This window comes from Nyctibius grandis, assembly GCF_013368605.1.
Source record: "Nyctibius grandis isolate bNycGra1 chromosome W unlocalized genomic scaffold, bNycGra1.pri SUPER_W_unloc_1, whole genome shotgun sequence".
Taxonomy (NCBI): Eukaryota; Metazoa; Chordata; class Aves; order Nyctibiiformes; family Nyctibiidae; genus Nyctibius; species Nyctibius grandis.
Window position 1 is genome coordinate 718,572 of NW_027167472.1, and position 17,354 is coordinate 735,925.

A 17,354-nucleotide genomic window follows, 5' to 3' on the forward strand; every position below is an offset into this window, starting at 1 on the left:
TTTGTACTTAAAAACCCCACTATTAAATTTTTCTAAACGTTCTGTAGATCACAGCAGAGGTCGGCTAGTAATGTGTATAAAGGTTGGTCATTGTTTACTTCTAAGCCACAGCACAGCTGAGCTAGTGCCCCAGCCTGTGTAGCACACACTCCAGTAGGGGGCTCAGGAGGAACATCAGAAGGACGGTTTGAATCACCTTGCAGCTATGCTGGGCAAGCCAAGTGCATGCTCTTCAGATGGTATGTTTGTGTGTTATAGGAAAAAAAAAAAAAAAAACAAGAAGAAAAAGCAGGTGTGGACAGGACATGCTAGCTGTGATTTTTGTCCTCAGACACTGCTTTGTGCTAGTAATTTTGATTTCTTAAAATCTTGCTTTGTGCAGTCAGTTGGCATAAATGATTCCAGTCCATAACTTTTTTTTTTAATTAAATATTTAAAATTTAATTACCTGTTTTAAACTAGAATATGATGGAAGTGGGCTGCAGAAGCAGGTGAATGCAAGAAGAGGCTAGATTAAAACAATCTCTTTAATATTGGCACAAGTTGACCTTGGTTTTTGCACAGTGTCTCAGAGATCACCTCCATATCCATCCAGCATGTGGCTTGAATGCACACTGGGCACAGATGTGCACAAGTTGGGAGCTGGGCCTGGTTTGCTCCATAGCTTGGCTGAGCCGAGGCGGTATCTGTGCTGCACAGCAGGCACTGAAGGGGTGCTCAAACACTGCGACTGCTAGCGTTTCCCCATGCTCAAGGCTAGCCCTGGGCTTGCAGTTGTGACTGCTGAACAAGTCTTGTATTGTGAATGACTTGAGCAGTGTATTGAAATTAGCTATCTACCTGTACAGTAACAACATTTTTTTTTAATATCTATAAATAACTAATGGCACACTTTAATGGACTGACCAGGCATAAATGAGAATCTCTGCTCCATATTATACAGTGAAGTGATGGAGAACAACACTGGCATTGGATAATGTTAAACATTACCAAGAAGTAAGAAGAGGAGTCTAAAATTCACTTAATATTTCATCAGAATTACTTCTCAGATTAATTTTTCCCAATGCTCCTAAGCCACAGTTGCATAATTCCTTTTTTTTTAAATATCTTTTAAATTTGTTTTCAGAAATAGTTCTAGTAAGTGATGTGACACCACAAGTAATACAACCAACTGCCTTTGAGAAAGGAATGTCATTTGTGGCAAGGTCTTTTATTTCTGCTGATTTAGTTGGAAAAGGGTCCATACTACATGTGGTTAAAAAATTGGGAAAAGATCTTCCCAGCCATTTAGAATTTGGCATGACTTCCTGAAAAAATGTAAATTTCTTAAGGCCTCAGCTGGCTCTGGGACATGAGACATACTGATCTGTAGACTAGGAATGAGGTTTCACTGGCAAGAGAAAGAATAATACTGTTAAAGTCCAATGTGTGATCTACATTTGTAGGAGAGGCTAAAGCCCAGTCCAGGCTGTTGGCATTCACAACATAATGCCCAGCTGTGCCGTGGGGAGTGGGCATCTGCTTGGGATTTCAGGAGTTTCTAATAAAGGCTGTAGAAATATTTCTAACAATGGGATTTCTAACGATTTTATCAGAATCAGGTGAAAGTCAGTGTAACAACAGCTTCTTTTCCCAGTCAATGAAACCAGAGTCATTTACCTGCTAAGTAACAAGTGGCACACACCTTGCACTATAAGTTTCAACACAAAGAAACCTGGCAGGGACTTAACTTTAACTGCTTAAAAATTGATGTAAATGGTGTCACGTCAACTTTGCTCTCTCTATCACATACTTACTATCCAAGAAGGCACTGTACTTGAAAGAAGTTCAGTATCAAAAAGCACCTCAATGAAAAGTATTGTACCAAATCAGGTAGTGGTGAAAGATTCACAGGTGAGGGGACCCCTTGGAAACAAAGCCTAATTAAAATAGGCTTCTCCTTTGTATAAGAAAAAAAATGTGCTGGCTTTTATTATTTGAAATCCAAATTCTTCAAAGTGACCAAGGTAGGTAAGGCAATCTGATCAATCAGAATTTGTCAGTTATAACAACATTCCTGCTATATACATATGATTCTGCACCTCCCCAATCAGATTAATAAATTCCACTGAATGAAACTAAAAAATTCCCAAGTATTTACATTCTGCTTTCTTGGGATCCTTTGATCCTCATTGCCCAGCAAGGAAGAAAGACCATTTCAGTAGTTCAGGGCTGGAACACATGGGGTTCAATCACACAAATGGTGGAAACAGGTAAGCAGATCTGCTTGTCCAGTCAATGGAAAGCAAATTAAGATCCACGCGCTGGTGTTTTTCCCAATGGAGTTAAAGGAGGCAGATAAGGTTTTTTCCTTCTTCTATTTCTTCTTGCACTTTGTCACTGGATGTGGCTATTTCAGCTTGTGCCGAGAAGACTGCACAGATGAACGTCAGACTAGTGCCACCAAAAGCTGTGTAGAAAGCCCAGCCCAAGGAGCAGTCTCCTAGTTTGTAAGCAGAAGCATAAGGTCCACAATAGCTTATTGCTTTCTGGCATCCCCAACCTGCAGGGTAAAGTATCAAGCCTAAGATAAGGAAGAGGCCTAGAAATAAAAACAGAAAGAAAAGAGAGAAGTTTAACAAATGACCAGTTTAACACCAAACACAGCGCATGTAGTAATGGTTATCTTTACTGTGAAGGTAGTGAGACACTGGAATAGGTTGCCCAGAGAAGTTGTGGATGCCCCTCCCTGGCAGTGTTTAAGGCCAGACTAGATGAGGCTTTGAGCAACCTGGTCTAGTGGAAAGGCATCCCTGCCTGTGGCAGGGGGGTTGGAACTAGATGATCTTTAAGGTCCCTTCCAACCCAAACCATTCTATGATTCTATGAAGATGACTCTTCCCCATCCATCTGCGGCAATTAACGTCACGGATTCCGAATGCTGTTAGCAGGCGGAGACCTATATTCTGTGGCGCATTTGCCTTTTATACACACTTTCGGTACTTTCCCAACTAATCAGGCTTTCCCATCCCGCATGCGCAAAGAAGCCATCTGTGACGGACAGAGTTTGTATGCCTTAAACAACTTGTTTGACAACTCTGGCTGGAGGAGGGTATGTGTACTACAGAGGCCTGCAAGTCTGGCAAGAGTAGGGCCTTGGGAACAGAACAATACCCCTGCTGTGCCTTAATTGTTGTGATTTACAACTCTGGCTGAAGGAAGAGATAAGTCCTGCGGAGGCAGGATAGTATCTTTTCCTTGGGGCCAGCCTACGTGTGCAACAACTTTGCAAGGCCTCAACCACGCTTGTGCAGAAGCGGGGTCATACAGCGGACACCACAACTAGGGGGGATCACGGCCACCAGACACCCCTTGGGGGACCACCGACTCATTTCGAGAACAATCTAAGACTACAAAGCGCAGGCGTCCCAATTAGCATAGGAAGCGAGCAGAGGGGGGAGACAAGAGGGATGTTACCACCCTCTCCTATCTCGCATGCAAATGACCTAAAGTATTTAGACCTTCTCGCTTGGGATGCTGGTGCGTGCTCCCACCCGCCACCTGAGGACTGATCCTGCAAGCGATTTACCGAAGGAGCAAGGAGCAACTCTGCAAGCAACTTACCAACTCTACAGCCAACTTACATCGCTGGATCCAAGGGTGGTGATCTCTCTTTTCCTCTCTCTCATAGTCTCTATCCTCTTTCTCTTTTCCTTTTCCCTTTTCTCTCTTTTCTCAATGCCTTTAGAAACCCAAGACACTTACAACCATGCAACTTTCCCTGTATTAATAAATTGTTCTTAATTTCATACCAGTTATTTGGTGTCGTTTCACCTTAATTTACTCCAAGGGATTTATGAACTAGTTGCAACCAGGTCGTAACGCCATCAAAGCTAGTTGGACCTTGCAACACCCCACGCGCAAAGCAGTCCAATCACAATGCTGATCATGTGCTGTCCATGCGAAGGCAGTTTGGTTGTCTTGCTACATTCCCTTATTCTTCAGCCAAGCTCCATGCAGACTTCGAAGTAAACACTAACTCAGCTTCTCTTTATCTATCGCTCCCAAGGTCGTCCTCCCATCAGGATAATCAGCTCCTCGGTGCTTTCCATCTGAGTTCCGTTTAACTCTTGTAATGCCACATCCATCTTTCCTTTACTGATTGTTCCCTAGTATATACTATGCAGTGTTTTATCTAAACTTAGAGCTATCCTACAATTTTTCTTATGAAAGGTTTATTTCATATAATGACTTTGTTCTTAATTTTAATCCCTGTATTCCTTCTACATCCTTTGCTTTCACACATTATTGCTAGGTATATAGAGTTTGCAAAACATTTGAGCATCTCTACCTACTGTTTATACTTGCACTTTTCAAATACTTAGGAATGTTTGCATTCACTTTTGAATTCATATTTAGCTAGCCCTCTTTCAGCTTTATTTAGTCATTCATCATAAACATTTTTGCCTTTTTCCTCTGGATTTTTCCTACCTTGATTTTCTTGCCTGGAAAAAATAAAATCTCAAACTGCATCTGCTTATTTGGCCACAGTAGGACACAGTAGACAAATAATACAGCCAGTTCAATAAGCTGCTTTCGCAATGAAGGGATTCTGGAGTCAGCCACAAACTAACGGATCTAAGTACCCATGGCCAGTGCATAGGTAACACTGGGATCCTCTAAACAGGTGATTAACTGCTGCATAAGGAAAGCACATCTCTAGTGCTGCATAAGGAAAGCACATCTCTAGTGCTGCATAAGCAAAAGCCTCAACTCCTGATCTTGCTAAACCACCTTAACACCCTGCTGTGCCTCAGCCTGGAAGTAAAAAGCTCAAACTAGATGTTTTGCCCATCTGATTGTCTCTCATACTGATAGTTTTCTCTCCTATGAGAACCAGTCTGTATCTAAGCAGTGAAGGGCTTCATTAAGGAAATGAAAAGTCATGTTAGAGTCCCTATATACATGTTGTGTCTTTGTACAAAGGTGAGAGATTTAATCAAAAAGTGCCGGATATGCTAGTGGCTACAATGCCCTCATATGAGCCCTGTGTATTGGGTTTGCGTGGCACGGTTTTGGTAATGGGAGGGCCTACGGGGGTGGCTTCTGTGAGACACAATGAGCTAAAACCAGATCTCCTTCCTACAAGGTATGTAACTAAACATCAGGACAGCTCATAGGTATCAAAATTTGCTTTCTATTTCCTTTAAAATTTTACTTATAAGAAGAGGAATCATTATGCAAACTAGTTTTTGCTTAAACACAAACAGTTTATCCAGAAAATGAATACAGCCTTCCAGATTCTGTAAACATTACCGATTTAGTTGTCCTGCACTGTAAAGCCCTTTATTTAACCTGGTACCTTGAGGAAAATAGCTGGTAAAGGTGTTTTCATCTTCTAGAACTGGGCTGAAAGTTGTGCTTTTTATGTGCTTTTTATGCTGGTTTATCCATAGATTTCATCCAATCCCAAAATTTCTACTAAGTAATAAAATACAAAACAGTGGTCTCTTCTACCCTATACTAACAGATTACCAAGAACAGCTGTAAAGACTTGTTTGCATCTTCTTCAATTCCATTAGACTAGCCCATTCTGCAGTATGTTAGGTTTTCTTAATTGTTTCTTTAAAGAAATTCAGCCAGATGCAAAAAAAGCTTCCTCACTGAGAAAGAAAAACTGGGTCTTAGCTAGTAAGCAGTTAATATACACAAAATGCAAAAACCATCATCCAACTGTCTAAAATTAATGTCTATCAATGCCAGACAGTTCACAAAAGAAAGTCCTTCCTCCAGCATTTTTCTAATGATGACACAACACCATGGGCATGAATGAACTAAATGTCATTATTCATGGCAGCAAAATCCATTAGTGAGTGATATCCATTCACTGTGAAGGTATTTCATCATTGCTTACATTTAAGAACGAATGACAAATTTTATGCAGTGTTTCCTGGCTGATTGGGCAAACTACATTAAGTATAAAGTATTTTTTTCACAGAATCACAGAATGTTAGGGATTGGAAGGGACCTCAAAAGATCATCTAGTCCAATCCCCCTGCCGGAGCAGGATTACCTAGATCATATCACACAGGAACGCATCCAGGTGGGTTTTGAATGTCTCCAGAGAAGGAGACTCCACAACCTCTCTGGGCAGCCTGTTCCAGTGTTCAGTTACCCTCACCGTAAAGAAGTTTTTCCTCATATTTAAGTGGAACCTCCTGTGTTCCAGCTTGCACCCATTGCCCCTTGTCCTGTCAAGGGATGTCACTGAGAAGAGCCTGGCTCCATCCTCATGACACTTGCCCTTTACATATTTATAAACATTAATGAGGTCACCCCTCAGTCTCCTCTTCTCCAAGCTAAAGAGACCCAGCTCCCTCAGCCTCTCCTCATAAGGGAGATGTTCCACTCCCTTAATCATCTTCGTGGCTCTGCGCTGGACTCTCTCTAGCAGTTCCCTGTCCTTCTTGAACTGAGGGGCCCAGAACTGGACACAATATTCCAGATGAGGCCTCACCAGGGCAGAGTAGAGGGGGAGGAGAACCTCTCTTGACCTACTAACCACACCCCTTCTAATACACCCCAGGATGCCATTGGCCTTCTTGGCCACAAGGGCACATTGCTGGCTCATGGTCATCCTGCTGTCCACTAGGACCCCCAGGTCCCTTTCCCCTACGCTGGTCTCCAACAGGTCTGTCCCCAACTTGTACTGGTACATGGGGTTGTTCTTGCCCAGATGCAGGACTCTACACTTGCCCTTGTTATATTTCATTAAATTTCTCCCTGCCCAACTCTCCAGCCTGTCCAGGTCCCTCTGAATGGCTGCGCAGCCTTCCGGTGCGTCAGCCACTCCTCCCAGTTTGGTGTCATCAGCAAACTTGCTGACAGTGCACTCTATTCCCTCATCCAAGTCATTAATGAATATATTGAATAGAACTGGTCCCAGTACCGACCCTTGAGGGACTCCGCTAGACACAGGCCTCCAACTGGACTCTGTCCCATTGACCACCACTCTCTGGCTTCTTTCCTTCAGCCAGTTCACAATCCACCTCACTATCCGATCATTCCTCAGTTTAGCTGCGAGGATGCTGTGGGAGACCGTGTCAAACGCTTTACTGAAATCAAGATAGACCACATCCACAGCTTTACCATCATCTATCCACCGGGTTACGTCCTCATAAAAGGCTATCAAGTTGGTTAAGCATGACTTCCCGTTGGTGAAGCCATGCTGAGTGCCCCTAATGATCCCCCTATCCTTGATGTGCCTAGAGACAGCACCAAGGACAAGTTGTTCCATTACCTTTCCAGGGATGGAGGTGAGGCTGAGTGGTCTATAGTTACCCGGGTCCTCCTTCTTGCCCTTTTTGAAGACTGGAGGGACATTCGCTTTCCTCCAGTCCTCAGGCACCTCTCCCGTTGCCCACGACTTAGCAAAGATGATGGAGAGTGGCCTAGCAATGACTTCCGCCAGCTCCCTCAGCACCCGCAGGTGCATCCCATCAGGGCCCATGGATTTATGGATGTCCAGATTGTTTAATTGGTCCCTGACCCAGCCCTCATCTACCAAGACAGACTCCTCCTCTATCCTGACTTCTTCTGGGGCCTCGGGGGTCTGGGGCTCCTCAGGACAGCCTCCAGCAGTATAGACAGAGGCAAAGAAGGCATTCAGTAACTCCGCCTTCTTTTTATCCTCTGTCTCCAGGGCACCCACCTCATTCACCAGTGGGCCTACATTGCCTCTAGTGTTGGTTTTACCTGCAACGTATTTGAAGAAGCCCTTTCTGTTGTCCTTGACCTCTCTTGCAAGGTTTAATTCCAAGGAGGCCTTAGCTTTCTGTCACAGTTTAAAGCTGGGCCGGCTATTAAACCTGTGGCAGATGCTCTCTGTTAACCCTCCCCCCCCACCCCAAAGCGAAAGGGAAAAGGGAGAGAGGCTTCCGGGTTGGAAAGTTAAAACAGTTTTAATAAACTATAATAATGAAAAAGAGTATAATAACAATAATAGAAATAATCAAATATATACAAATATATATACAAAACCAAGACTGATCTCCCCTGAAGTCAGCCACGTCACCACCGGCACTGCAGGGCAGGCTCCGGGAAGGCCCAGGCTGGGCCTAGCGACGGTCGAGAGCTGGATTCAGGGATGCACGGATCGGGATTGGGGGCAGCAGGAAAACAGACGGAGTCCTCCTTGGACACCGGCCATAGCAGAAAGAGAGAGCGAGACCCTCGTGATCCCCTCGCTTTATACTGAGAATGACATGTATGGGATGGAATACCCTCGTTGGTCAATTTTGGGTCACCTGCCCTGTCCGCTCCTCCCTGCAGCTGCGACCCCCCTTCAGCTCTTCACTCGTAAGCAGTGAGGAATTCAGCAGTGACCTTGGTTTCTCTAAGAACAAGTACAGCAAGAGCCTTACTGCACAACATCCCTACCGGTGCCTCAGCGATAACTACAAACTTCGAGCGTTATCAGTCCTGGAAGCAGACGCTGTCTGCAAAACATGCAGTTAGTTTCAGAAAGTGCAGTTACTTAGAGGAGACTTAGCTGAAAGTAAAAATCACTGAAAGGAAAATTGGCCCGGTTTAGGCCAAACCAGGACATTCCACCCCTTATTCCATACCATTCAAGTCATACTCAGATCACCACTAACTTTTCATTTTAAAATATATACAGATAACATTAGTTTATGATTCATCTCTATGCAAAAAAAAAAGTTCAAGGGGATGTGATATACCCATTCAATGCCATGCTCTTTGGCCCAGTTATCTATGAGACTGTTTTTGAAATGAGTCCCCTTGTCCGACTCAATTCTCTCTGGTGTGCCATGTCGCCACAAGATTTGCTTTTCAAGGCCCAGAATAGTGTTCCGGGCAGTGGCATGGGGCACAGAGTATGTTTCCAGCCATCCGGTGGTCGCCTCCACCATGGTAAGCACATAATGTTTACCCTGGCGGGTTTGAGGGAGTGTGATGTAGTCAATTTGACAGGCCTCCCCATATTTATATTTCAACCACCGTCCCCCGTACCACAAAGGTTTTAACCTTTTGGCTTGCTTAATTGCGGCGCATGTTTCACAATCATGGATAACCTGTGCAATAGAGTCCATAGTTAAGTCCACCCCTCGGTCACGAGCCCATCTGTATGTTGCATCTCTCCCTTGATGACCTGAAGTGTCATGAGCCCACCGAGCTAAAAATAGTTCACCTTTGTGTTCCCAGTCCAAATCTATTTGGAACACTTTAGCAGCCTGATCTGCTTGTTGGTTGTTTCGATGTTCCTCAGTTGCCTGACTTTTAGGTACGTGAGCATCTACATGACGTACCTTCACGACTAGTTTCTCTAGCCGAGCAGCAATATCTTGCCACAGTTCAGCAGCCCAAATAGGTTTCCCTTTGCGCTGCCAGTTGCTTCGCTTCCACTGCTTTAACCACCCCCACAAGGCATTTGCCACCATCCATGAGTCAGTATAAAGATACAGCCTTGGCCACTTTTCTCATTCAGCAAAGTCTAAAGCCAGCTGGATGGCTTTTACCTCTGCGAATTGACTCGATTCACCTTGTCCTTCTGTGGCTTCTGTGACTCGTCGTATAGGACTCCATACAGCAGCTTTCCACTTCCGATGCTTTCCTACAAGACGGCAGGATCCATCGGTGAACAGGACATACTGCTTCTCATCCTCTGGTAGTTCATTATATGGTGGGGCTTCTTCAGCACGTGTCACCTCCTTTTCTGGTGGCATTCCGAAGTCTTTGCCTTCTGGCCAGTCCATGATCACTTCTAAGATTCCTGGGCGATTAGGGTTTCCTATTCGAGCCCTCTGTGTAATTAATGCAATCCATTTACTCCATGTAGCATCAGTTGCATGATGAGTAGTAGTTCTGGTCACCTGATAAAGAGGGCATACAATCTGGCTGTAATCTGGAATATGCATTCTCCAGAAACCCACAACGCCTAAGAAGGCTTGTGTTTCCTTTTTGTTAGTTGGTGGGGACATAGCTGTTATTTTGTTGATCACCTCTATCGGGATCTGGCGACACCCATCTTGCCATTTAATCCCTAAAAACTGGATCTCCCGGGCAGGCCCCTTGACCTTGCCTCTTTTTATGGCAAAACCAGCTTGCAGAAGAATTTGAATTATTTTCTCCCCTTTGTCAAAAACTTGTACTGCTCTATCACCCCATACAATAATATCATCAATGTATTGCAAATGTTCTGGAGCTCCACCCTTTTCTAGTGCAGACTGGATCAGTCCGTGGCAAATAGTAGGACTGTGTTTCCACCCCGGGGCAGTCAATTCCAGGTGTACTGGATACCTCTCCAGGTAAAAGCAAACTGTGGCCTGCACTTTGGTGCCAAGGGAATAGAGAAAAATGCATTAGCAATGTCTATGGTGGCGTACCACTTGTCTGCCTTTGACTCCAGTTCGTATTGAAGTTCTAGCATGTCTGGCACAGCAGCACTCAGAGGTGGTGTAACTTCATTTAGGCCACGATAGTCCACAGTTAATCTCCATTCTCCATTAGACTTTTGCACTGGCCATATAGGACTATTAAAGGGTGAGCGAGTCTTGCTAATCACTCCTTGATTTTCTAATTGTCTAATCAGTTTGTGAATGTGGATCAGGGAGTCTCGATTGGTGTGATATTGTCGTCGGTGCACCGTGGCAGTAGCAATTGGCACCTGTTGTTCTTCAACTTTCAGCAACCCCACAACAGAAGGATCCTCTGAGAGGCCAGGCAAGGTAGACAGCTGTTGAATGTCCTCAGTCTCTACAGCTGCTACACCAAAGGCCCATCTATACCCTTTTGGGTCCTTAAAATACCCTCTCTTGAGGTAGTCTATGCCAAGGATGCACGGAGCATCTGGGCCAGTCACAATGGGGTGCTTTTTCCATTCATTTTTAGTTAGGCTCACTTCGGCCTCCAATACAGATAACTCTTGAGATCCCCCTGTTATTCCCGAAATACTGACAGATTCTGTCCCTTTATGATTCGATGGCATGAGGGTGCACTGTGCACCAGTGTCTACCAGGGCTCGATACTTTTGTGGTTCTAATGTGCCAGGCCATCGAATCCACACAGTCCAATAAACTCGGTTGTCCCTCTCTTCCTCCTGGCTGGAGGCAGGGCCCCTCTAATTAAAGACTGGATTTGTGCAGCTCACGGGGATTGGACCTTCATTTCCCCTATTCATATTTGGGAAATAGGGACCTGAGGCCCATCTACCCTGACTGGAGTCCTGCTCATTGGTAACTGGAGCAGCCATCCTCCTAGGAAAATTCTCTCTGGTATTTCTGTTAGCTTGCAACTCACATACTCGTGCCTGTAGGGTACTGGTAGGTTGTCCATGCCATCTGCTCATGTCCTCCCCATAATCACGTAGGGTAAACCACAGGATACCTCGTGACGTGTTCCGTTTCCTTTGAGCCGGTCCAGTAGGAGGGCGTTTCCTCCTAAAGGCTGCAACGCGGGCCTGTGTAGGTAGAGATTTAAGTTGATCCTCGATCCTGGACAGTTTTTCTGACAGTTGTTTCAATGAGTCCTGGTCTTCCTTAGAAGTCACTTTTCCCACAGCCGAGACACGGGCCTGCAGTGGGGAAGAAATACTATCTTCATACTGTCGCATACAGTTAGCCATTTTGCCCACACTAGGTCGTGCCATAGCATCTTCTCCCCAGACTAATATTGACAATGTATGGGCATGTGTCGGTGGAGCACTCCTCACAACCTTCCGGAACATGGATCGGTTGCATTCCACTTCATCAGGATTTACAGGATCTACAATGTCCCGTGGGTGTCTATAAATGATCTCGTGCACAGCTAGTTCTCTAAGGTAGTTAATACCTTTTTCTATAGTGATCCAGTTGCTTAGGTGGCTCATAACATCATCTTTATAGGGATACCTGCTCTTTACAGCTGACAAGAGTCGCCTCCAGAGACTGATAGCGTTTGACCTTCTTGGAAGCATCTTATCAATACCACCGTCTCTGGACAGGGATCCCAACTGTCTGGCTTCTCTACCATCCAATTCTATGCTATCCGCCCCATTATCCCAGCATTGGAGCAACCAGGTAATAATTGGCTCACGGTCATAACGACTAAAGTCTTTCCTTATACTTCGCAGTTCTTTCAGGGATAAGGAGTGGTAGGTTATCTCTACATCCGAGTCCGAGTCCTCCTGTGATTGTTCTGCTTTAGAAGGATCTTTCTTGTGTGATGGGTCTGCTTTAAAAAGACGATCAAGGAAACCCCCCTCTGTGTCAGGCCCTGACTCTGACTGAGAAGGGCCCTCACCTGGGTCCTGTGCTGGCTCTGCCTTAGAAGGCTCTGAGTCATCATCCTTCACTTTACTAGCTGATTTCTTTTGGTGTTTTCTCCTGGTTACAGGGGCAGCATGATACCTACCGCTGTTGCTGCACTGACATCTAATCACATAGCACACCAGTAACACATTCAGGACACCCAAAAATAACAACACACCCTGTTCGAATTTTGCAGGGATCAGCTTGGCAAAAAAGGAGCAGATACTATCAAAATCAGTTAAAAGACGCCCAGTGTGCGCAGCTACCAATTCGCGATTAAAGCTCCCCATCATTGTATTATAGAGATAAGAGATCGGAATAATAACTGCCCAGTCTATCACGACATAAATCACTATCACAACCCATACCGAAACGACACATTTCGACCAGCACGCCCTGTTAAACCACATGTAAGCACTAACACACAACGCATACGGCAAGTAAGGTATGATTACACTTAACTGTCTTAACTGTAAAACAAGCTTTAAAAAGAAAAAAGGTAACACAAGGTTCGCAAATGACATTATATCTTAGCTATTTGTTTTAATTTCCAACCCCTCGTAAATCTCAAAGGAAGAAATCTGATACTCTCTTGGCTGAGCTCTCCGGATCTCCTCCCACTGGAGCTGGGATTCGACTTATCAGAGCAACCTGTGGGAGCTTCTCTCGAGCCCCATGTTGGGCGCCAATAAATCTGTCACGGTTTAAAGCTGGGCTGGCTATTAAACCTGTGGCAGATGCTCTCTGTTAACCTTCCCCCCCCCCCCCCCCCGCCCCCCAAAGGGAAAGGGAAAAGGGAGAGAGGCTTCCAGGCTGGAAAGTTAAAACAGTTTTAATAAACTATAATAATGAAAAAGAGTATAATAACAATAATAGAAATAATCAAATATATACAAATATATATACAAAACCAAGATTGAGCTCCCCTGAAGTCAGCCACGTCACCACCGGCACTGCAGGGCAGGCTCCGGGAAGGCCCAGGCTGGGCCTAGCGACGGTCGAGAGCTGGATTCAGGGATGCACGGATCGGGATTGGGGGCAGCAGGAAAACAGACGGAGTCCTCCTTGGACACCGGCCATAGCAGAAAGAGAGAGCGAGACCCTCGTGATCCCCTCGCTTTATACTGAGAATGACGTGTATGGGATGGAATACCCTCGTTGGTCAATTTTGGGTCACCTGCCCTGTCCGCTCCTCCCTGCAGCTGCGACCCCCCTTCAGCTCTTCACTCGTAAGCAGTGAGGAATTCAGCAGTGACCTTGGTTTCTCTAAGAACAAGTACAGCAAGAGCCTTTCTGCACAACATCCCTACCGGTGCCTCAGCGATAACTACAAACTTCGAGCGTTATCAGTCCTGGAAGCAGACGCTGTCTGCAAAACATGCAGTTAGTTTCAGAAAGTGCAGTTACTTAGAAGAGACTTAGCTGAAAGTAAAAATCCCTGAAAGGAAAATTGGCCCGGTTTAGGCCAAACCAGGACACTTTCCTAGTTGCCTCCCTACATCCTCTGACAACAGACTTATATTCCTCCCAAGTGGCCAGCCCCTCCTTCCATGATCTGTACACTCTCTTCTTCCGCTTGAGTTTGCCCAGCAGTTCCCTGTTTAACCATGCAGGTCTCCTGGTACCCTTTCTTGACTTCCTACCTGCTGGGATGCTCTGATCTTGAGCTCGGAAGAAGCAGTCCTTGAATGCTAACCAACTATCTTGGGCCCCCTTACCTTCTAGTACCCTGTCCCATGGGATTTCCCCTAGCAATTGCTTGAAAAGGCCGAAGTTGGCCCTCCTGAAGTCCAGGGTTGTGATTCTGATAGCTATTCTGTTCCTGCCACATGAGATCCTGAACTCTACCATCTCGTGGTCACTACAACCAAGGCTGCCCTCAACCTTCACCTCTTCAACCTGACCCTCCTTATTAGTGAGGATAAGATCCAGCAACGCTCCTCTCCTAGTTGGCTCATCCACCATTTGCATCAGAAAGTTATCATCAATGCACTGGAGGAACCTCCTGGACTGAGGATGGCTGGCTGAGTAGGCCTCCCAGCAAATATCAGGGTAGTTGAAATTTTATCTTGGATAGACCTGGATAAGCTATGCTTTCATCCTGCTGAGCCCAGACTAAAAACCAGCAGTTCCTTCTCCTCTATTCTTCACTAGTTTCCTGTTCTGTGTAACCAGCATGACTACATGATGTATTTTTCTGACTGTACATTGCTATGGTCCAATTGCCATTTTTCTCTAATGATCACAAGCCCTTTGGTAGTTAAAAATCACCATCACTGAAGTAAGAAACCAAATCTGAAATGTCAGTGTAGCTGCTGCCACCAAGGAAGTTTTTAAAGTTTACCCTCTCATCACTAACAAACATGGAGAGCCTGTGTTTAACTGCAAACCTGGCTTATGGTTGAGTCACAAGCAGGACTGAGAAGTTGTTATATCCATCTCTTTTTACCAAAAACAGAGCACTGAACAACTCCTGAAAGCTACTGGTTCATGGTATGTATGCCCCAAGCTGAAAAGCCATTAACCAAAACTCAGTCCCCCCAAAAGGCTGCAGCACTGTCAAGTGTAATCATCAGGACTTTACTGAATTAATTTTTTTTAAGGGTATAGAAAATTCCTGGAGAAATATTGACTGCAGCCCACAATTTGATAAACAACAGCTGTTTTCTCACAGTTAAAAACAAAATTTGGAGAAAAGTCTTAATTATGGGCTGTGAATACGGTCAGATTCTCACCTGTTTTTTTTCCTTTAGATAATTAACTTTGTGAATCCTATACTGGCCTAGCATAATAAAAGGAAAAAAAAGTAATGTTTTCACTACCAAACCTACCTTCTACTCCATTTCAGTGCTGACAGAAAGCTTCTCAGGACATGCACCTCTTCTCACAATCACTAATATTTATCATCATTTATCATTTCATTAATACCTGGTTCCTACTTGCTAGGAAAAGTGAATAAAGATGATTCAGTTAAGCCACTTCAACATACCCACAACAGAAACAACACTCTTTGGATTTCATGCTAACAGCAAGTGGAGAGGCACAGACTCCTCTTCACATATTCAGCTCAAAGCTCCAGTACCCAGCACAATGGTTGAGCTGCACAGGGTACAAAGATCCCTTCCTGTCTCTCCCTCACTGCCCAAAAAAGGTTGCTCATGTAAAAAGATCAAGAGGAGCTTTGCCTCCTGCTTCCTAGTAACTCCAAGAGATGATAGTCACAGGCTACAGAGCTCATTTCAATGACTCCTGCAGCTTAAACAAAATACACACAAGATACTTCACCACTCACCAACAGAGCAAACTGTGGACTAACGCAGAAGACAGCAATCCAAAGCACTTTGTCTAACTACCTGTAACCAGAGCAGCAGCTTCCAGAGACTCAAAAAAAAGAACCACCTCTGTGCTCCTGGGAACACTGATGCAGAGGGAAGGGAAGGAAAAATGCCCATGTGGAAAGAACAAGGTAAGATATAGCAGGGGTAGCAAGGGCAGGAGAGGTTATGATGCTGCTTGGAAAGGCAAGGTCTGCTTTTAAACAGGCGAAATGGTTAAATGTGATATGAATAGCTCAGCAGTCTCTATGCTCTTCTACCTTTGACCTAAGGAGCACTGCACAACTATTTTATGCAACACGAAAAAGCCAGAGGGCTGTTTCTACGACTAACGCTGTAGCCTTGATCTACATCTAACACACATCCAAGCAGCTGCAGTTGAGCAAGAACTACTTACAGGCCAGTCTGTGCCTAGACAATCCACAAGGGGAAAAAGCATGGTAAATCCTCAGCACTGATTTCTCATACCAGTGTCCACAGGGCAGAGCCTGGCCAGGTCCCTTACATCTCTGCTTCTTTGATAGAAGTTTATGCTTAATTGCTTATATCCCTGCCTTTCTGTAGCCACTGCTCAGTCCCTGGGGCTCGCCTGCCTACAGCTCTCATTTTGCTTATTTATTTGCATTACCGCAGAGCCTGGCAGCTCTGCTCACAGTTTCTGCCTCCAATAGCCGACAACCTACTTTTAAGACGAGACACGCAGAGACAGAGCACAAGGCAGAAGCGAGATAATCCCGACCAATGATTACCAAGTTTTTCTTTTAGTGTCTTTGCAACAAGACAAGAAAAATGTCTGTATTGGATTTGCATGACAAGGTTTTGGTAGTGGGGGAGAGGAACTGCTGCGGAACAGCAGCTGGAGAGTGGAGTGAGAATATGTGAAACAACCCTGCAGACACCAAGGTCAGTGAAGAAGGAGGAGGAGGAGGTGCTCCAGGCACCAGAGCAGAGATTCCCCTGCAGCCCATGGTGAAGACCATGGTGAGGCAGGCTGTCCCCCTGCAGCTCATGGAGGTCCACGGTGGAGCAGATATCCACCCTGCAGACCATGGAGGACCCCACACCAGAGCAGGTGTATGTGCCCTGAAGGAGGCTGTGACCCCATGGAGAGCCCGCACTGGAGCAGGCTCCTGGCAGGACCTGTGACCCTGCGGGGGACCCATGCTGGAGCAGCCCATTCCTGAAGGACTGCACGCTGTGGAAAGGACAAGTGAAAAGGACCCACACTGGAGCAGTTAGTAAAGAACTGCAGCCAGTGGTAAGGACCCACACTGGAGAAGTTCATGGAGGACTGTCTCCCACGGGAGGGACCCTATGCTGGAGCAGGGGAAGAGTGTGAGGAGGAAGGAGTGTCAGAGACAACATGTGATGAACTGACCGCAACCCTCATTCCCCATCCCCCTGCACCACTTGGAGGGAGGAGGTAGAGAAATCAGGAGTGATGTTGAGCCCGGGAAGAAGGGAGAGGTGGGGGGAAGGTGTTTTAAGATCTGGTTTTATTTCTCATTATCCTACTCTGATTTGATTGGGAATAAATTAATTTAATTTCCCTGAGTGGAGTCTGTTTTGCCTGTGACGGTAATTGCTGAGTGATCTCTCCCTGTCCTTATCTTGACCCACGAGCCTTTCGTTATATTTTCTCCCCCCTGGCCAGTTGAAGAGGGAGAATGATAGAACGTCTTAGTGGGCACCTGGCATCCAGCCAGGGTCAACCCACCAGTGTTGAAGGAAG

The 17,354-nt window shown here is 45.4% G+C and overlaps 1 protein-coding gene and 1 pseudogene across 1 annotated transcript in view; both read right to left on the reverse strand.

Moving 5' to 3' along the window:
• Positions 1-32: 32 nt before the first annotated feature.
• Positions 33-2,274, reverse strand: LOC137677086 (uncharacterized; annotated as a pseudogene).
• A 50-nt stretch (positions 2,275-2,324) lies between these two features.
• The window catches only part of LOC137677130 (LHFPL tetraspan subfamily member 2 protein-like), a 56,606-nt gene continuing 41,576 nt past the window's right edge, over positions 2,325-17,354 (reverse strand). Inside the window, exon 2 of the mRNA XM_068424316.1 lies at positions 2,325-2,581. Coding sequence (XP_068280417.1) covers positions 2,325-2,581 — 257 coding nt within the window. The remainder of the gene's footprint in view (positions 2,582-17,354) is intronic.